The 22,816-nt window shown below is 27.5% G+C and overlaps 1 protein-coding gene across 1 annotated transcript in view; it reads left to right on the top strand.

Moving 5' to 3' along the window:
* Positions 1 to 22,243, top strand: part of LOC100209346 (hydroxyacylglutathione hydrolase, mitochondrial) — a 36,185-nt gene extending 13,942 nt beyond the window's left edge. Inside the window, exons 5-8 of the mRNA XM_065803139.1 lie at positions 1 to 50; positions 8,995 to 9,096; positions 12,969 to 13,048; positions 21,490 to 22,243. The exon at positions 1 to 50 is cut by the window's left edge and continues 54 nt beyond it. Coding sequence (XP_065659211.1) covers positions 1 to 50; positions 8,995 to 9,096; positions 12,969 to 13,048; positions 21,490 to 21,583 — 326 coding nt within the window. The 3' untranslated portion in view covers positions 21,584 to 22,243. The remainder of the gene's footprint in view (positions 51 to 8,994; positions 9,097 to 12,968; positions 13,049 to 21,489) is intronic.
* The last annotated feature ends 573 nt before the right edge of the window (positions 22,244 to 22,816 follow it).

Raw genomic sequence — 22,816 nt, 5'->3', positions numbered from 1 at the left:
AAATGCATGAAGCATTAAATGAAAAACTCTCAAAATTTCCTGATGTTACTGTAAGGTCATACATTATTGTTGTTTATATATGCATATAGACATAAGTTTATATATCTATAGGTATTTATATATGCACATAGGTTCATATAAAGCATCACTGATGATATCATACTGAAATAAGCATAGGCTATTTATAGCATTGGGTGCATTTTCAGTATGTGATTTAGTATTTATAGTATTTATAGTAGGTACTTTTTCAGTACATACATCCACAGAAGAAGCATCTTCGTGCAAAGGATATTTGTTATGGCAAAATTATTTTAAAAAATTTTTTGAATTAAATTTCTTTTTTTACAAAAAGTGTTTAGATGAACTTGCGCATATAAAAAGTTAGAATATAGTGGTAAATGATGTAGTATATAATATATATATATATATATATATATATATATATATATATATATATATATATATATATATATATATATATATATATATATATATATATATATATATATATATATATATATATATAATAACATTGTTAAACTCAACCTCTTAGTCAATGTATAATGTACAATGTATAACCATCTGTGGGGGACAAATGGTTATTACACTATGATGCCATAAATAATATTTAATTGACTATCTTATTTTTGTTCATATATTCAGCAAATGTAAATTTAGGAATAAATATAACTTTAAAAAGAAAAAAAAGCTAATTACTTACTTATCAATACTGTTTAAGAAAATGTCCTGCCAAATTATTAAAAAAAAAATTATTAAAAACTATGTCCTGATAAAGGCCCATAAATGGCCAAATATTAAATTAGAATTTACAGAATAAAATGTTTGACTATTGTGCAAACAATATTAAAGAGCTAATTTTTTTCAAGATCTAAAAAGAAAAACTGACAGAATTGAGCGAGTTGATATTTAAAAAGTCAAGAAAATTGATTTCTTTTAGAAAATGTTTAAAATGTTTTAAATTTAATGTTTAATGTTTTAAGCAATGAAACAAAAATATTTTAATTGTTGTAATTTATTTGATTAATTTTGGTTTTATAATAATTATAAAACTTATTATTATAAACTTATTTTTTTCCTGAAAATTTTTTTTTAAAGTTTACTTTTCAAAAAAAACATTTTTGTTCAGATACTTATCTCTCTTACTATACAGCCAGTGTATGTAAAAGTGTGTACTATGTATAAGTAACAAGCACAGTGTTCTAGAAAATTGAGAAATATTTTGAAAAGAAAATTAAGTTTTATCTTTTTATTCTTATGTACCAAATTCACTTTAGAATAATTAAGGTTGTTATCAATATATATATATATATGATGATAGGGGTATCTCATCACTCCAATAGTACTATGAGAAAACGGCTCCTTGTTATAAGAAAAATAAGAAAGGAAGGGGGGGCTCCTTGTTATAATAAAAAAGGAAGATAAAAACGCGTTTAAAAATAAGTGAAACAAAAATGTTGCTAGGTGTCTCATTCGGCGGCGGCGATTTAAAATAAGGGCGCGGGAAAAAAGGAGGGGTATATAATAAAAACGGAGTCTAAAGAAGTATTTTAAAAAAAGTTTAAAAAATTGTTTTTTAATATCATATTACATTTATTGAAATTTAATAAAAAACAAAATAACTTTACGAAACTCTTCCCACATAGTCAAATTTAGTGTCACATCTTTTTTAGCGGAAATTAAAAAACCTATAAGTGTCCTTGTGTTTTTCATTGTAATACCCGGGTTAGCAGGTGTTTTAAAATATAAGGGGGTGTTTAAAATTGCTAAAATGAATTAAAAAATTGCTAAAAAAAAGAACATATTCGGTGATAAAAACGCGTTTGAAAATAAGTGAAATAAAAATGTTGCATATAAATATATATTGTTTAACCTATCGCGGTTATTTTAAAAAATGGTAAGAAGTTAATATAATACGTTCTGGAGTTATATTTTTTTATTGTATTTTATGCAATCTTTTCTATTATTGAAAATTATAAAAAAGATTATTAGCATGCTTAAACAGTCGCTGAGCATTGGCACAAATATCAAAAATTTAATGTATTATATATATTATAGAAAGTAACTTTTTATATTCTTTAGACTACTATTGAAAATGCATGAACTGGATTATTATAGCATAATATTTAATAGAAAATACGATTAAATTAACAACGTTAATGAAATGTTACTTCATGCTCTAGTATGGGATGAAATGGATGTTGCTATGGATATTATTAATGATGACGTTGATATAAATGTTTTTTATCAACGTAGCGTTTTTTTTTATATCGCTTTTAAACGAAATAACGTACAACTTTTTCAAGCCTTAATTAAATATTTTGAACGCTACAGAATGTATAGCTGCCAACCGGGTATTACAATGAAAAACACGAGGACAGTTATAGGTTTTTTAATTTCCGCTAAAAAAGATGTGACACTAAATTTGACTATGTGGGAAGAGTTTCGTAAAGTTATTTTGTTTTTTATTAAATTTCAATAAATGTAATATGATATTAAAAAACAATTTTTTAAACTTTTTTTAAAATACTTCTTTAGACTCCGTTTTTATTATATACCCCTCCTTTTTTCCCGCGCCCTTATTTTAAATCACCGCCGCCTAATGAGACACCTAGCAACATTTTTATTTCACTTATTTTTAAACGCATTTTTATCTTCTTTTTATTATAACACGGAGCCCCCCCCCCCTCCTTTCTTATTTTTCTTATGACAAGGAGCCGTTTTCTCATAGTACTATTGGAGTGATGAGATACCCCTATCATCATATATATATATATATATATATATATATATATATATATATATATTGATAACAACCTTAATTATTCTGAAGGTTGGAAAATTGAATCATAAGTTAAATAAAGCCGCTTTAGATATTGTGTTTTTGAATAATTGCAGAATTTTTGGAGTTTTACCGAAATTTATTTCATTTAATTTACCTGGCGTCTCAAAATTTGATTCTCGTTTTATAAGAAAAAGATTATTAAGGAGTGCATTACAAAAACGCAACAAGGAGAAATTACAGTTATATAAGGAAATTAATACTTTACAAGATCGCATAAAAACAACTATTTCTTTGTTTGATTGGTTTATTTTAATTAAGGTGCTAAAATCTAATACAGAAAAAGAAAAAGATAAAATTATAAAAATACATGAGAAAAAATTAAGAAGATTAACAATTGGTCATACAAATCCTTTTAATGTTTCAGATATCATAACTAATCGCTCTTCGTACAAACTCTCTGATGATGAAATAGACATCCTTAAAAATGGTTTACAGTTTTCTATTCTACCAAAATATTCTAAACGTACTGATATTTACTCTACTTTCGAACTAATTAATCACTCTCTTCAAACAAAACTGAAAAATAATGAAGATTCAGGAAAACTTAAAGCTGAACTTTCCCATTTAGCAAATTCTTATATTTACAATTATCGTCCTTCTCAAGAAACTCTGAAAAAACATGGAATATTAAAAAAACTTTCAAATAATCTGGATATTATTATTCTAAAACCTGATAAAGGTAATGGAGTAGTAATATTAGATAAAGAAATTTACGTAAATGGTATTAATAAAATTATTTATGACAAAACAAAATTTAAGCAACTTAAGAAAGATGTAACCTTAAATAGAGAAAAATTCAAATTTAAAATTTTCTAAGGAAACTAAAAGCAAAAGGTTTTTTCAATGATTCCACATACAACAGAATTTATCCTTCTGGATCTCATCCTGCTCGTATCTATGGGCTTCCAAAGATGCACAAGTTAACTTCCTTCGAGACTACCATAAACTTCAGACCTATTGTATCATCTATCGGTACCTACAATTATCAACTAGCCAAATTTCTTAGAGATTTGTTATCTCCATTAATAAACACAGAGTTTTGCACTAAAGATTCATTTTCCTTCGTTAAAGAAATATGTCAGGTTAATCTACATAAACAATTTTTAGTATCATATGATGTAACCAGCTTATATACTAATGTTCCGCTTCAAGAAACCATTGATATCGCAGTTAATTCGATTATGCTTAATAATAAAAATTTTAAAATTACTTAAAACGATTTAAAAAAACTATTTAATTTTGCTACCTCGCAAACACATTTTCTTTTTAAAAGACATACTTATGATCAAATAGATGGTGTAGCCATGGGCTCTCCACTAGCACCTGTGCTTGCCAATTTGTTTATGGGTCATTTTGAAAATGACTGAATTAAAAATTGCAATGGAGTTAAGCCAGTTTTCTATAAACCATATGTTGATGACATTTTTGCTGCTTTTCAGTCAGAAAATGAAGCACATATTTTTCTTGGTTATATTAATGGTAGGCACAGTTCTATTTCTTTCACCATGGAATAGGAAGTGAATTTAAAAATATCCTTCTTGGACGTAAACTTACACAAAATAAATTCTGCAGTAACTACTACAGTTTTTCATAAAAAAATCTACTCTGGTCTACACACTAATTTTTATAGTTTCACTCCGCTTTCGTAAAGAGTTAGTCTTATCAAATGCCTAATCGATAGAACATTTAAAATCAATAGTACTAATCTAGGGTTTAACTCCAACATAAACAACCTTTTCAAAGTATTTCAAAGAAACATGTATCCATCTTGGCTAATATCGAAAACATATAAATCTTATTTAAACAAAATTAACACAAACAATCCATCTCAACCAAAGATAAAAGAACCTTTGTCTTACTTTAAACTACGGTTTTTAGGAAAAATATCTGATTTAACTAAAAAAAGATTGAATTCAATTGTTAAAAGATATTGCTGTTCTGTTAGTTTTAAACTAGTTTTTGTCTCACTAAAAGTTTCAAAATTTTTCTCCTCTAAAGATCCTATTCCTCTAGAGTTCAAATCGTTCGTGGTCTACAAATTCGTATGTGCAGGATGTAACTCCTGTTATATAGGCGAAACTACTCGCCATCTCAAGACACGGATAACTGAACATTTTAAGAGAGACAAAAAATCACATAAACATCTCCATGGTTAAGAAAATTGTTTTATGCAATTAAATGAAAAGTGTTTTTCCGTTTTAGATTCAGCATCTAATAAGTTCGAATTAAAACTTAAAGAAAGCATGTTTATAGAATGGTTAAAACCTGCTATGAACAAACAGGTCAACCATGTCCAATTGACACATTCTGTTTAGTTATTACTTTCTATGTATTTTTTTATTAACCTATTCTTTCGTCACTTCCTATTTGTTTTTTAGTATGACTTGTTATTCTTATAATAGTTTTTGTTGTATTTTTGTAATTAAATTAATAGTTTGTACACAGATAATTACATTTTGTATTGGTATTGAAAAAATAACCTATATAGGTATTTAAACAAATTTAAAAATTAAATTTCAACTGAAGATGACTATTGATAGTCGAAACATGTATTATTTTGTTTAGAATATATATATATATATATATATATATATATATATATATATATATATATATATATACATTATGTGTGTGTGTATATTAAACACACACACACACACACACACACACAAACACACACACACACACACACACACACACACACACACACACACACACACACACACACACACACACACACATATTTAGTAGAAAATATAACTACATGATTTTCACAACTCAAAGTTTCATGATATTGCAATCATCAGGTGCAATCATACAATTGGAACTAGTTACATAAAACTAAACATAAAAAACAATACACAAAAACTATTGTTACAACAGCGTGTCTAATTTTCAGGTTTGTGGTTGCTTAATAGAAATTTATTTTTATGACAACATTTGGAGATTAACTTTGTTTTTTTATTATGTAGCTCTTCGGCATTTTTATAAAGTTAAATTATTAGTTTTTCACATGAACAAAGTAAACATTTTTTTGTTGTGTTGTTGTAAGCTTTTTAGGATAGACCAAGTTAATTTAGGTGTTTCTTTTTGTTTTTTCCTAGTTTCCCATATATTTTAAGAGAGTGGTTGCATTTGAAAGTTTTATTTGTAAATGTTTGCTTGTGGTTTGCATATCAAACCACAAGCAAACATTTACAAATAAAAATGCTTATCTATTAATTGCAAAAAGATTTGGCCAACATTGATAGAGAGATTTATTGTAAGGTGGGTTAAGCTAAATTATATTTCTTTTTCTTTTGGGGTATTTCTTGTCTTTAGGGTTTTACTTTAAATTAAAGTTTTTAAAACTGTTTTGTTTAAGTGCTTCTTCGTATTCTGTTTTTGATGAAAATTTTGTGGTAGTCAATCATTAATGGAGAAAGGGATCTGCTTAAGTACTTGAGGTGGATGGTTTGATTGTAGAGTAGTTGGTCATTTTGTTTTTTAGAAGATTGGTAGGATTTTTTTTGAAGATTAAAAATTATGTCAAGAAAAGTAACGCTGTTTAGATTGGTTTGAATCTCTATCTGTATCTGTATATAGTTTTTTGTATATAATTTTTTATGTATAGTTTTTTTTTATTTGTAATAATCTTAAATTCATAATTATCATTATCTTGATTATTATTAAATACATCATCTGTGTTTGTATTTGGTTTTAAGAAAAAATGGGCTTTCCAACGAGTTCTTTTAATAAAATGCTCAACTTTTTCAATCAAAGAAATACTATAACTTTTTATCTAGTATAAGTATATTTTTCAACGAGTAAGTGAAATTATTAGTTTCCATATTTACATGGAGTCGAACGCAATTAAAACGCAGTTAAGACGTAAACGAGTTCAACTCTGAGAATTCAGCCCTTAATTTGCAACAATTTTAAAAATCTACAAATTATAATTTTATAATATTAAAGTAGAGAAACTAATCCTAATCATCACAATATTATTTTTCGAATTCAGATATGCCAAAACACAAACTAAGTGGGGCTCAGCGTTGAAAAAAACAGAAAAAGGATGAGAAAGAGGCATTAAAGTCCCAAGAATTAATGAACAAGTTTCTATATTCAAAGAAAGCGAAAACAGATGATGCAGAAAATGAATCAGAATATGAAAATGACAGCATACTGAAGCATACTGAATCAGAATCTAAAGGTGACAGCAGAGATGAAGGCAGTTATCAATTTTTTGCCGAAAATGAAGAAGACTCAATGGACCAAGGAGGTGAAGATACCTGCGATCCAGATCCTAATAATGACAGTGATGCTAAAAATGAAGAAATGTTTGAAGATCTCACTATACCTGCTGTATTGTCATTTCTTGATGTTGGCTTTTTAGAATTTGACCAAACAACACAGCGACCTATCATGTAACAAGTCTTAGAAATGAGATCATAGCTTGCAGATCTGATATATTTCAAAACAAGAATAGACCTTTTGTTGCAAACTCATGAGGACGTTCAATGAACTCGTTGTGGTTCAAACAAGGTCTTGCTAATGTTGATGAAGTGGGTATTTCGTGGTTGTTATATTCATCAGTTAACGAAGCAGCTTATTGTTTCTGTTGTTTACTATTTCCAACTTCCAGCTCAAATTCACAATCTTCCTTTGAATCAGCTGGTGGATTCACTAACTGGAGATACACAGAACGATTAGAAGATCACAAGAACAGTCCCTGTCATCGCAATTTATTTACTATATGGAAAGAAGCTAAACGAAGAATAATTTATGGAAAAGGAATAGCTTTAGAACTCGAAGCCCAAATTGAATCTGAAAAGCAACACTGGCAAAATATCTTAAAGGGAATTTTTTCTTGTAGTAAAGTTCTTGCTTCTCAGAACTTGGCTTTACGTGGTCATAGAGAAAAACTTAGTACTGCTGATGAAGGAGCCAATATTGGAAACTTTCTTGCCCTTTTGAAACTTCTTGCTGAGTATGACCTTCACACTGCAAACCATCTACAGCATGCTAAAGAAAATCCAGGGTCCGTCTCTTATCTGGCAAATAATGCCAGGTGAAAGGGCTGGAGATAGTGGTCTTTCTGCTGAAGATGAAGTTAGCAGAGTTTTGAAAATGATATTGGATTGTTTCCAACAAGAACTAACAACTTGCTTTAGACAATTAAATGATCTCAATGAAAAGTTTGGATTCTTGCTTTATGTGAAAAATATTGCTAAAGAGGGATAGTGATAAAAATCAAGAAAGTTTGCAGCAATATTGTTTGAATCTGAGAAACTTTTACAGTACAGATATCAGTGGAGCAGAATTATTTACTGAAATCGCAGACTGTTAAATGCTGCTTAAATCTTGTGGGGACCCAATACCAACAACTCCGTTGGATTTACTTTCATTTTGTCATACGGAGATGACATTTTTCCAAATTTACGCATTGCATTAGTGTCAATAGCCTGTTGCGAACGTTCCAGTTTGCAAAAGTTGAAGCTTATTCTTTCATATCTCTGAGCTTCAATGGGGCAACAACGTCTTGTTGATTTGGCAATCTTTAGTGTCGAAAGAGAAACTCTAGAATCAACAGACTTTGACGACATAATTGATAAGTTTGCTGCAGTTAAAACTAAAAAGATCAAATTATAATTTATGAATAGTTATTGATTATTGGATCTGTCACTTTCAATGGCTAATTCACATGAACCATAATGGATATGTAATTGGAAACATGAGTTATATTGAGTTTGCATTATGATTAGCATTTGCATTCTTTTTATTAAAATGTCATATTCTTGGAAACATTAAGTGTTTTTTTTTAGTTTGCATATCTGCTTCAGGGGGGTGTCAGTTTTTAGCATTGCCCTGGGCGCCAGAAACCTTAGTTGCGCCACTGATATGTGTGTGTTTACATGTCAGAAAGATAACAAAAGGTATGGATAAAGTAAGATTTGGTGATAATTAACTAGTGAACTTATGTAGGTGAAACTGCATCCGCATAGTCACATTTTTATTATTTTTGTTAATTTATATTTTATTTTTTATCATTTGCATAAGTTTCTTTTTACTTTTATTACTTATGTATCTATTCTGGCCTAAAATGTGTATACAAATTATAAATTTTCATATCAATTTTTTTTTGTGTGTAGAATGTTTACTGCGGCCATGAGTACACTGTGAAAAATCTTATGTTTGCGCTTCATGTTGAACCAAACAATCGTGATGCCCAACAAAAACTTGAATGGGCAAAGGTAATGTAAATTTTATTTTTTTTAGGCAGATTCTTTCTCAGATTTAAACTTTTTGTAGCAAAAACGTTTGCAACAAACTTTAGCAAAAGTTTTCATTCATTTCATTTTTTCACTTTACATATAGTTTAAGTTTTTTAAATGCAAAGTAGGGAGTGTTTACTTTTTTTAATGTAAAGAAAAGGCAAAGAATATTTTTTACTGCTTAAAAGCTCTTTAATTTTTAATTTTAAAAAATTCTTTAATTTTTAATTTTAACCCTTCCATACTCAATCAGTTAAATAACTTTGACTTGGATTACTTAACATTTCTATGAAATTTTGGACCACTAAAAATCTCAGTATTACTTTTACACCAAGTTATAATCTCTATTTAGGAGAAATAAGTTTACTTTGCAATCAAATTTTTTATTGATTAACAGAAAATTATTTGATTCAAATGAAACAAATTTGTCAACAAAAAAATTTTCTAAATAATTATAGTTTTTAATATTACTATTAAAGGTTATTCGGCAAAGGTGTGAAGAAGTGTCCCTTGTATACTGTGGAGCAGGCTACTTGACTGTGGTAAAGGCAACTTAGCAAATGGTAGAAAAACACATAAAGTCCCCACATAAATGTGGGTAAATATAGACAGGATATACAGAATTGTGGGTATATATTGACTGGAAATGTGGGTAAATATAGACAGGATATAATAATATAGATAGGATGAGGTCATAAACCTTAGTTTATGACCTCATCCTATCCTAGATAGACATAGTGATAGTGTCAAAATAAAAGCACCTATTCTTGTTCTGTAAAATAGATTAACATTTAGAGGAGCATCCAATTTTGAAAATTTACTTTAAACTTTCTTAAATGCCATTTTCATTAAGAAAATTATATAATGGGAAAATGATAACAAGCCACAAGGTATGCTTAATTTAAGGTTTGAAAATTAATCAATATGTAAACTTTATGTAGCTAATACATATCTCAAACAGAAGTCTCTATTCAAATTTAAAATTAGAAACTTCAATGTGTCCTTAATATTTAACTATAAAATATTTTTTTATTTAATCTAAGTTATTTTAGTTAGTATAATTAGTATAATTAGTATTAGTAGCAACACTTGAAATTAATCCAACACTTACATAACTGCTGGCTTGACAATGTTTTGAGTTCAATAATTGTTATTCTAGTGTCAATTAAACTAATGTTAATTAAATAAAATAATTATTTGTTTGTTCTCTGACAAGAATGTTTTATGTTGTCTGATAAAAATGGTTTTTATGTGATATATATACAGTTTCTGGCCAAATTATTAGACACATATTCAAAAGATTTTCTATATACTTTCGATTTGTATTTATTTTTAATGTATGGCATCTCAATCAATTGATATACAGTTGTAAATAAGTACTAATGTAAACAAATTGAACTCTAAAAGAAAAAAAATATTGGGCAGGAGGCCTATTTTTACTCCGAGAAAGATGTTTTTAAAAAATTTGTCTTAAACAGATTTGCTACCACAAAACTGAAATAGTCGATATAAACCAAGATGCTAATGTGAATATTTCTAAGCACACTGTTCGAAAAAAAAACTAAAAGATTTAGATTTTAAGGACTGGCGGCTGCCAGGTCCAAGTTAATAGCTGTAATGAAAGCAAAGCATCTGAAGTGCGCCAAACAGTCGCATGATAAAAGTTTGAACTTTTGAAGTACAATAAGTTAGTTCATTGCAAAATGTTTATACACAATCATTTGGGTAAAATAATGTCATTATTTCATAGAAAATAACATTTAGTATCATTTTCTATGAAATGATGAAAGATTAGCACAGATGTATAGGATTTTATTATTTTATTCTATGTTTGACCAGTCTGCTTCAGTGAGGAAGACGCATTAAATTTTGCAGAATATTTTTACATTGTCATCATGAAAGAAAAATTTGAATCATTCAAATGATCTGGTCAATCATCAGCAGCAAGAGTACTGGGTCTGTACATGTTAAAAGGTATAATGAGGCAAGATCAGTATAAAGAAGTCTTACAAAATTATTTGGTTCCGCAGATAAAAAAATGGTGTGCAATTAGGAAACTATTCATTTTTATGCAAGATGGACCCCCTTGCTACACAGCATGGTCTGTTAAAACTTTTTTGGAAGACTAAAATATCTCTGTTGGATTGGCTGGGTAAAAGCCAAATATGAACCCTATTAAAAAAGTGTGGGAGGTGATGAAGAGAGATGCAGCTAAAGATGAGATCACTAATAAAATTCAACTCATAGAAAAGTTCATTCATGTGTGGAATCATCTTCAAATGCAGGAGACAGTACTGTCTTGTACTGATAGCATGCTGCGCAGAGTTGAAGCTCTGTTAGCGACTGAAAGTGGCTCAACAAAATGTTAGCAATTGACTATTTTTTTTTTTAATGTTTTAGTTGTTTTAAAAACAGGTAATAAAAAAATAAGCAATAAAAACAAAACAACAAAAAAAATAGCAGGATAATAAAAAATACACATCTTGTAAAAAATATTAAATCAATACAGTATCACCTAATAATTCAGATTTTATATAGAGCATAAGGGTCTGCGTCTCGTAAAAAATTTATTTCAATACCAATACCAAGACAATTCCATTATAGTCTTAAAATGTTGCAAGAAATATCAATACTTTTTCAAAGTGGTCTTGTTATATAAAAATAATTTCAAGAAAATCAAGACTTGACAAGACTTTTCAACACCAAAAATTAAGTCTTGAAATTGTTTTCTAAATTACAAGACTTCAAGTGCATTTTTCTTTTAATAATTTGGAAAGGAATTAGTTTTTTTCTCAGAATATTTACGTTCCATATTAAATAATAAATATTACATTTTACGTTAAATATTTATTTTACATTCTTAATTTAATGATATTGCATCGCTGCACTTTAATGTCTTCAAAAACGTAATGGCAGTTTTTGTGAACTTAAAACTATTTAAAATACACATAAAAATAAGAAGAGTGAGTAAAAAATTTGGACAATCTAAAACACTCCTTCAATTGAACGCGTAGTAATTAAACTGTAATACTAAAATAGTTTTTGTGATGTCACATTCAACTAACCCCCTCCCTCTCCTTGTCACAAAATTTTGCTTTCCCCCCCCCCCCCCCTCTAGTCTTGATTTAAAAAATTACCAAGAAAAGTCTTGTTATTTCTTGAATTACTAGTTATTTTTTAAGTTGGTCTTGATTCATTCAAGACTTTTCAAAACAAGACTGAAATGGTCTTGTCTTGGTATTGTCTTGTCTTGTCTTGCTAAAATGAGTTTAACAAGACTTTTTATTTCAAGACGCAGACCCTTAAATAGAGCATCTAATAATTTGACAAGGAACTGTAATTATATAAACATAAGTTTTTGCCTTTTTTGTTTTTTTGTTTTGCATTTTTACTTTTGAAAGATGAAAGAAAGCTGTTTAAGACTGGCATGGCATAAAAGTTTTTGCACTTAGTCATTTTTTTCTAATCTTTTAAATCTTTTTTTAACTTTTAACCAGATCCTACTTGACATTGAATGTTGCATGTTTTTTTTTATATTTCAGAATATTTGTGTCAGTTTTTAGTTTTTTTTTTTTTTTCAATTGTGTTGAATACTTCCTTTATAAGGACCTTAAACATAGAATACTATTAGACTTTGAGATAAATATATATATATATATATATATATATATATATATATATATATATATATATATATATATATATATATATATATATATATATATATATATATATATAATTTAAGTATATTAGTTTTTAATATATTTTTTTAATTACTATTATTATATATATTATTATAAGTTTTTTGTTATTATTATATACGTATATAATTTTTGTTATTATTTTTTTAGAACCGACGTGATAGAAATTTACCCACAATACCTTCAACGTTAGGCGAAGAAAAGTTATTCAACCCTTTTATGAGGACCAAGTACAACATTTTTTTTTAATGTTTAAATCAATTAATTCTTTTTACCGTTACATAAAATGTGTAATAATAGATATTTTGAGGAGCAACCCCCCCCCCCCCCAACCCCCTCCTCCTTTCTTTGTTTATTACTTTTCACTTGTTAACAACAACAAAAAATCAGTGAAAATCGGCCTTAAAAATTAGAAAATAGTTATTTAAGTCACTGATAAAAATAAAAAATTTCAGAGTAAACAGACTTTAAAAATCGCCAACCACGTAAATTTTGATTTATTGAAAACAAGCTTTTGGTTTATTTCTCACCAAAGTATAAAACTTATATCAGCATATTAAATCCTATTTAATTTTTATTATAAAACAGCTATTAGAAAATGTGCATTTCACCACAAGCCACGCAAGAATTAAATAGTTTTATGTGTGTTTTGTAAAAAGTATTGGTTCGGATTTATAAACTGAAATTTTTTATAAAAAATCTTATATTGTAACATTAGGAAATTTCCATCCCCCTTCCTTTTTATAACCCCCCTTCCCCATTTACTATTTTACTATAACTATCTTATATATATCTTTACTATAACTCTTATTTCTTTTTTCAATGGTCAGAAAACTATTAAAAGGCGAAAATATTAAATTTAATTATTTTTGGTGTTTAACTTGTATAATTAGATACTAAATTTATACAAATAAAAATGTATTGATAAACATCATCCGCCTAAGAGCTTGCATGCTTTAGTTAATTTAGGCTGCATGCCTAACCTGTATGCTTTTTAGGCTGCAACCTGCAGGCATTTAGGCTGCATGCCTAACCTGCATGCTTTAGTTTATTTAGGCTGCAATTCTTGGGTGTACCCAGACATCCAGTTTAATTCCATTTCTTTGAAAACACAGTAGTTACTGCAAATGCCCAAAAATATTCAATTCAAAAAACTCAATTTGTTTGAACAAAGTTTGTTATTTTTATTTTATTTTTGTCAGATTTTGAAGATTTTATTTGGCGGTTTGATCTTGTATTGCATCTTCTCAACTTGATTTTTTTGTGGTAACAAATAGATCACTGGTGTCCATAAGGGATATGAATACTTTTAACAAACTAGTAGTTCATGGTGTTTTGTGAGAATTACTTTTCCTTGCATGCCTTAAAACTGTTTTTTTATTTGATTATCCTGCTTTTTTATTAGTTACATAAATAGAAAGAATCAAATTTTCAGTTATGACAGCAGAAAGAATTTTCAATAGTTAATTGACCTTGACAGAGAATCTAATAATAGCTAATTGACCATGACAGAGAATTTAATAATAGTTGAGTGACTGACCAATTTAGTGCACTTTAGAGGAATCAGATTTCTAGAATTATTGGAAAAGTAAACTATTTTGATTTCTTTGCAGGATCTTTAAGCACTTTTTAGTATCAATAGAAAAACTTATTTAAATAGTTAAAAGACTGAATCTTGAAAAATCTCATTTACTATTTAAAATCTCATAAATTTTGAAAATAAACCCCCTTATCTTGTTTATTATTAATTTTGTAGCTTTTTCTCTGCTCATTTTCCAAAAAAGTTTTAACAAAAACGAGTATGTATATTGTTTTTTTTTTTTTTTTTTTAATGGAATATAAATATCGGTGATAAAAAAATAATTTTAAGTAATGAAATCTAAAACTTATTTTAAATAAAGCCTACAAATATTCATAATGTCAATAAAATTGCAAGAATACAATGTACATCCAATTTACAAGCGTAGTTCCTTTTAAAAAAAATTGTTAAAATTCATATATTATTTTTATTTCTAATAAAAAAACTTTGCTGATTTGATCATATTTGCGATATTCTCCATGCCTCAGTAAATATTAGTTTTCACATAATGAAAATCACATGAATAAAAATCACAATTTTACGCTGTTTTTCACATAATGCAGTTTTATGTAAAAAGTAATTTACGTATATATTTTTCAAAAAAATATTCATCGTCGAGCTCAGGTTTTTTACTTCTCTAGATAGACTTTCAATATTTTTTCAAACATCTGGGTATTTAAGACAAATCAATAAATTCTATATCATACAAAAATTTCTATTATGCAAAAAAGGCAAAGTTTGTTTTTAATTTTCACGTGTATGATCATTCATTTTAAGTTTAGTACTCAAGAAGATTTTTTAATGGTATTTTAATATTTCTAATATTTAAATTAGATTTTAATTCATAAACTTGTGACATTTTATTGCTGTTATTGTATAATTGTTTTTATTGTGCTCAAAAAAAATATTGTACCTAGACATACCTAGACCTTTCAATACACATAATCAACTTTTTAATACATTTTTATAACATTTAAATTTTATATTAATTCTATACTTTCTAATTGTGTAAAAATAGCTATAAAATAATAAATAAATGTAAAAAATAAACAGATGTTTTAAACCTAGGCTGTCCAATATGAATGATAATGGTTGCAGTGATGTTTTCTTCTTTAGAGCTAAAATATCTGGTCTTGATATTGTCTTTTCTACTCTGTCAAGTTCATCAGTTTATACTTCTTAATTTACAAAAAAAAAATTCCCTTTGTTTGCTGCTGGGGAGCTGCATACATATTATCTCTACAAAGAGACCATTGTTCCAATTCTGGTAATGGATTTCCAGATTTGGCCAACTTATATGCTGATTAAGAATGATTTACATTCAAAGACTGATCAAGCTCAATCTTGACATAATAAAAATTTCAAAAACTGATATTTCTTTTAACTTAATGTATTGTTACTTTTTATAATTATAATTATTATTTTTTATAAATTTCGCAGACATAGCAAATCAAGCTATCATACACAGTAACAACAAAAGTTGCTTCTTAAATAGCAGACATTATAAGCAGAATATATAAGCAAAATATGATGAATATAAGAAGAAATGCAAGAAACATTTACTACTTGGTTATTACATTGTGAATCATTCTTACTTCATCAGTAGCTGTTGCAAATGTTAAATGTTAAATGTTGATGTTAAAGGTCAATATAGTTATTCTTTCTTCATTATACATAAGTACATTTATCTATATTTTCTCTATCATTAAATAGGTCAACAATGTTTAATAAATATTTGTCTTCTATAGCGTTTGATACTACTCTGTTCTTTGAGAACATTGAGTACTCTTTTTGTAGTATACACTATCATTTGACACACATATAAATATATGTATATATATATATATATATATATATATATATATATATATATATATATATATATATATATATATATATATATATATATATATATATATATATATATATATATATATATATATATATATAAATTTATGTATATATATATAAATATTTATATGTGAACGAGGATGTAAAAATACGTCAGGTGCCCAGTTTCTTTGGGAGTTTTTTGTTAAATTTATGCATGTTTTAATAAGAAGAAAAAAAAGGGGGGGCTAATAGGAGGTTTAGAAAGGGGGGAGGGCTGATCATTTAGTTCATAGCACTGAACTGAACTGTTGTTTTTCGCTTTCAAAAATCTTTAGCATCAAACTATTAGTTTCCTTTATTCTATTCAAAATGTGACTTGTTGTGCAACCATAGCGTTATCTACTACAAGCCTATTAATCGCGCAACCAGATTTTTTTGTGGAGGGCTACTTTTTTACAGCAAAAAAGATAATAAATTTGTTGAAATGTAATTTTAAAACTAAAAGTGTTTTAAATTCTCTGTATAGCCTAATAATTTTTTTTTTAATGAAAAAAGAAAAGGAAGAAAAATAATCTTTAGTAATAAACAATGTAAATAAAATGCAAAGAAAGTTTTTCTAATTCAAAATTTTACACATTTATATAATTGTATAATTTGATGGCTTTACCATCTAAAATACAAAATTGATATTTTCTTATATTGAGTAGAAAATGTTATTAAACCAAACAAAGAATATTAGACAAATTTTGTTTATAATTGTTAACAAAATTAGAAGAAAAAAAAACACTACTAAATAAAACTTTAATAAATCTTTTATAAAATAGTATACTATATATATCTAATATATATTTACCCAGGTCACTAATTCCCTGATAGTGTAACGCTGACATAGCGCTTACTTATTAATCTTGTGGAAGTTATTTTTTTTAAAGCGCATTAATTACTTAAAAAATATCATGGATCAAAACAAATTCATTTTAAACTTTATTAACTTGAGTTGCAATATTGTGCAATGCAGTGGTTAATCAAATCAAAATTCTTTGGAGTTCTTTTTCATTTTTTTTTTTAGATATTTTTTATTAATTAACTAATTGTTGCTGATATATTAATAATAATAAATATTAACATAATAAAAGACACAGTTAATAAATACTTAAGTAATTCAGTTTATAAATAACTTAAATGCGCATAACATATCTTGCTTTAAAAGAAAAGCGTTATCTTTATGCTCCTAACATAGTTTATAAAGAAATTCACTGGCTTCACTTTACTTCTCAAAATAAATATCATTTACAAGTGTAAAAGGATGCTAAAAACAGGCGCCATAGGTGCCCATGCATTTTTTAAATTATAAAATAATAGACAAGTAAGTAGACTTCTAAGAGATTTTCAATACTTTTAGTGCAGGTTCTTTTGCCAGATCTTGGAGTGACAAGTTTTTTTTTTTAAACTTGCTCAATATTATACAATTATGTTTTTCCATAACCAATAAATAATAGTTTCTTATACAATCTTCGCAATTAATGGAATACTTTTTTTTGTACAATTTACGAAAATCTTACTTTTGAAACATTTCATTATGGGTTTAAGTGTAACATTTCTAGCTTAACAGTGAATCGAATCATAGCTGTTGACACCTGTTCTAAGTTTGATGAGACTTTAAGCTTCATGAAAATGGACAATAGAAAAAAGAAGTAATTATGCAACATATTTCATTATATAAGGCAAAAAAACAATTGAAGATAAACTTAATACACCTTAAAAAGCTATACACGTTTTTATATTTTTCAATATCAAGGACATTATACAATTGCATAAGAAGTGATTACCAACTTCCATCTATTTCAATGCTCACTCTATATTACTTCAGAAATTTCAAATATTAATGAAAACAATGAGGTAAAAAAAAAAGAGAGAAATTTGAAAAACCAAAAAGAAAAAGAAAATAAAGCTCAACAAAAACAATAGAAAGAGATTCAAAAGTTATCTAAAAAAGCTAACTCAGTTAAAATGAGAAAAGTCAGTTCAATTCCAAAGATATTGAAAGTCAATCAAATATCTCTTCATATAATCAAAAAATCTGTTCTGAAGTACCAGGAAATACAACTCTATTTATCAATAATAATATTACTGAACTCATTTAAATAGATTATTAATAGTTTATTATCAAAACTTCTCAATATATAAGTTTATTGTCCATATATTAAAAATTGCATTATTATATGCAAGTTGAAATCTTATAACAGCTATATGCTAAAGCTATTTTTTATTTGATCATAGTTTGATATAATCATAAAAATACTACTTAAAGATTTTATGAAAATTATAGGAAAATTACAAAACAAAGTCCAATGGCACAAATTATCATTTGGAATTTTTAATCCACCACTATCCAAAAATTTAGAAAACTGACCATATTTCTGACAATAGAACATTGTTAGATCAAAAAGTTTATAATCAGTTATTTTTTTATGATTTCGTGTAACATAGCCAGCAGTGTGAATAAGTGACATTTTGACATCGTCAGCAATAGAAGATTCCAGATCTTGCAAGTTATCAAGAATTTTGCAGCAGTCTTCAGACAATTTGTATTGGCATAATGCACACTGATGACCAAACTTCACATTAAAATTGTCAATTTCTACATTTAGCTTCAAAAGTAAAGATGCATGTTTGATTTGTAATATTTCAATAACTTGTTGAACTCTAAGAAAATATGTACACCCAGAACCTTGGCGAAGTATACTATATTCTTTTTCTCAACTTGTTTCTCCGCGCAGCGACCTTGTTCGTCAAGGTTCGTGTTTCAGAGTTATAGAGTTGAGAGAGGGTTATAACCATAATTAAGTAGCCTCCTCATCTGTAGTGGCCTTCTGGGCCTTGGGAAGGTGAAATAACGAAAGAAAAAAAAAAAAAAAAAAGGTGATCTGATGCAAATTGACATAAATCTACTAGTCCATAACAAGTTTGATGTATACAAGTTGCAGTATCTTTAGAAAGCTGTTTAATACATTTATCTTGTGGACCTGGCATTTTAAGTGCCATATCACCAAATTGTAGTATTAAATTTAAACGGTTGTTGTGAGAATTATTGATAACAGCCTGCAAAGTATCATTATGCGTTGTATCAACACCAATGGCTTTGACATTTAAAATTTTCCACCAAATAATAACTTTATTGATAAATATAGCAGTGTTGTTAACATCACTATGAATCATCTCAGGATGTTGCAAAAGAGCTGCGTAAGTTTTTTCAGAAAATACTCTTAAAACCATCAAGACACCCTGTCTCTAAACAGGTTTTAGAGAAATAGAAGTTTCTTTCAGGTCAGATAACTTTAGAAAGCTTCTGGATTTTGCATTGTAAAGCTGTTCTCAATGAGTCCATTTTGCAATCCTGGTTACGGAGTAACCAGGATAGCAAAATGGACTCATTTAAAGCAGATTTAATATTTGACTGCTTTCAAATAGTAATTGCTGAGTTTTTTCAGTTAACCAAAGATTACAAATATTTTATATGAAGTGTGCAATATCATAAAGCAAATACTTTCCATTTACTGTTAACAATGGTTTTCCTGGAAGGATTGTGTACACTTAAAAAAAAAAGCCTGATTGACACGATTCCCATCACATATAATAGCTTTTACATTTGCACTGACTGAATTAGTCAAATTTGATTGATTGGTCAAATTAATCTACTCAACCAAAAATCAGATCATAATTTTGATATTGGTATCATTTTAATTAACACCTTTGGAACCATGTTTAAACAAAAAGTCATAATCCTTAACAGTGTTTTGGATAATTCCACTGGGTTATTTTACGATCTACCAAAAATAATTCCACCAGGTAAAGTAAATTTTTTTAACATATATATCATCATGTAGTATGATAGATAATTTCTGCTTATCTGAAAGAGAGTTTTAGAATTAAATAAAAAAATTTGTTTTCATTAATATTTGAAATTTCTGAAGTAATATCGAGTGAGTGTTGAAATAGATGGAAGTTGGTAATCACTTCTTATGCGATTGTATAATGCCCTTGATGTTGAAAAATATATAAAAGAGTGTATAGCTTTTTAAGGTGTATTAAGTTTATCTCCAATTGTTTTTTTGTCCAATAACTGAAATATGTTGCATAATTACTTGTTTTTTCTATTGTCCATTTTCAAGAAGCTTAAAAAAAAAGGCTCATCAAACTTAAACCAGGTGTCAACAGTTTTGACTCGATTCACTGTTAAGCTAGAAATGTTACACTTAAACCCATAATGAAATGTTTCAAAGGTAAAATTTTCAAAAATTTTAAGTACAAAAAAAAGTATTCCATTAATTGCGAAGATTTTATAGCAACCTAGCTATCAACCACAAATGGTATAACTGAATATTAGTGATCACTGCTATTGATAAGCTTGTTTATGATGTCACAAAAAGTAGCTTTATCTCTTTTAAGAAATGTGTCTAGCTCATTATCTAACGTACTTCTTATGCCACTTAAAGATCTTTTAGTAGTTGGATTAGCAGTTGGAATCTGAGATAAAGGTACTCCTAGCCAAACAGAAGAAGCATTTTTTGGTCAGCGTTTTCCTCCACGCACTATAACTGTATCCAAATTTAGAGACCAGTGTAACTCATAAAGTAACAATGTTACAGAGGCCAGTGTAAGAATATACATGGTAACAACCAAATTAGAGTTTAGAATAGCTTTTATCCATTTTTCTCGCTCAACGTTATCACTTGGATACACTGATATTTTCTTTACTTCGCTAGATATTTTTTTCACTTTGATAGTTGGTGTGACAATGTTTAATATATTATTCGCTTTGAATTAAATTTGAAACTCCGTGTTTTAACTATATAAGTTTATTAACAATATATTATATACTATTATTTAAAAATATATCATATATGGCATGACATTTTATCTGGTCTGAACGTGGAGAAATATTTCTTTTTTTGCCGTAAAAAAAGTGGACTTCCACAAAAAAAATCTGGTTGCACGATGAATAGGCCTGTAGTAGAGAACGTGCGCAACGTAATGTTTGTAAAATAAAAGTTTTGACGAAAAATTAATATGTAAATTTTTGTAAAATTACTTTATTAAAACTCGGAGATATGTAACTAATAGCAACCATTTAAAAAGCAAGGTACGCCTTTAAGAAGTAATTTTTTTTTCGCTTTTTGAAAGTTTTCTGACTGCCATGTAGCTTTATAAAAGTAGCGCGGACTCTTTATTATTTTTTTTTTACGTATGTTTTTATAGCCAGCCGGTTATTCAACAGCATGTTCATGCCAGTAATATTATAGAAGTAATGGCAGCTCTACGGAAAGATAAAGACAGCTGGAAACCAAAGTGAAAATGACGAAAAGACCAAAACCGTTTTATATTCAATCATGGTTACAGTATTTTTTTTTAACGTAAATAACCATGGTATATTATAATCATACTAGGAAAGGTATAATTATAATAAAATGATTAGCATGCTATTTATGTTATTGAAATAATTTATTAGCATGCAAAATTCTAAAACTGTTTCTTTAAATTTTTAAACAATCTCTTCATTTTTTCTAATTTTAGCATTTTTGTAAATCGAAATTCAATATTAAAAAATGAGTCAATCAAGTTTCAATATTGAATCGATGTTTAATATTAGAGAAAATGTATAACATTACACTTTATATATTTAACAAATTCGTTTAATTTTATTAATACTTTTGAGTTTCTAAAATAATTTTTAAAGAAGCTTCTCATTGATACAATTTTTAATTTTTTTTTTGTTTGTTTGTAACCAGGTAGTTGTGTCTCCTTTTTTATGTTATAAATATATAGATATATATAAATATTCGGGTATATTTAGTTTTTGTACATTTTTTGAAATTATCAACATATTCGTAATTTGTAAAATAAGATGGTTTTGTTTTTTGTTTTAGTTTTTTAAACTAAAGAAACTAGTGGATCTTTTTTGTTGTTGTCGATCATTATAAAATTAATAGAATGAAATTCTTGAGTGTGTTAATACATCTTTTTCTTCAGACTTAACATTTCGTAAGCTAAATTTAAAATGAATTATTTAATAAAGAAATAGGTTGTTGTAAATTTATTAATAGAACGAGAGGAATACGTGTGTACACTCGCCATAAACGAAAAGAATTTGTGTGTACACTCACCATAAACGAGAAGAATATGAGTGTACACTCACCATAACATTTCGTAGTTTTTCGAAAAAAAGCAAGTGTTGAATTAGAATCTCTAAATGTGTTCAGTTTGATAAAATGGATTTCTAATTTTTGCTTATAAATTTTTTTTATAGGGGTTCACAAGATTATAGCTATGTTGAAACCGTGGCGCAGTGGTTAGAGTTCTGGTTCAGTACCTCGAGGTTCTTTGCTTTCCAGAGTTATCTGGCCAGATAAGCAACACTTATAAAAAAAAAGATGTGAACATCTTGATTAAATGCTCTTACGCGGTACTCCGTGATAAGACCGTTAAAAAGACCTATGAACATTGAACTTTGAAATTAATTTTTATAAGCTAATTTTAAAAATCCAGTGTCGTTTAATTATACAAAATACACGCTTAGGGCTTCTTA

This window comes from Hydra vulgaris, chromosome 08, assembly GCF_038396675.1.
Source record: "Hydra vulgaris chromosome 08, alternate assembly HydraT2T_AEP".
NCBI classification, from domain to species: Eukaryota; Metazoa; Cnidaria; class Hydrozoa; order Anthoathecata; family Hydridae; genus Hydra; species Hydra vulgaris.
The sequence above is the reverse complement of the archived record's forward strand: the minus strand, read 5'-3'. Positions and strand labels throughout refer to the sequence as shown.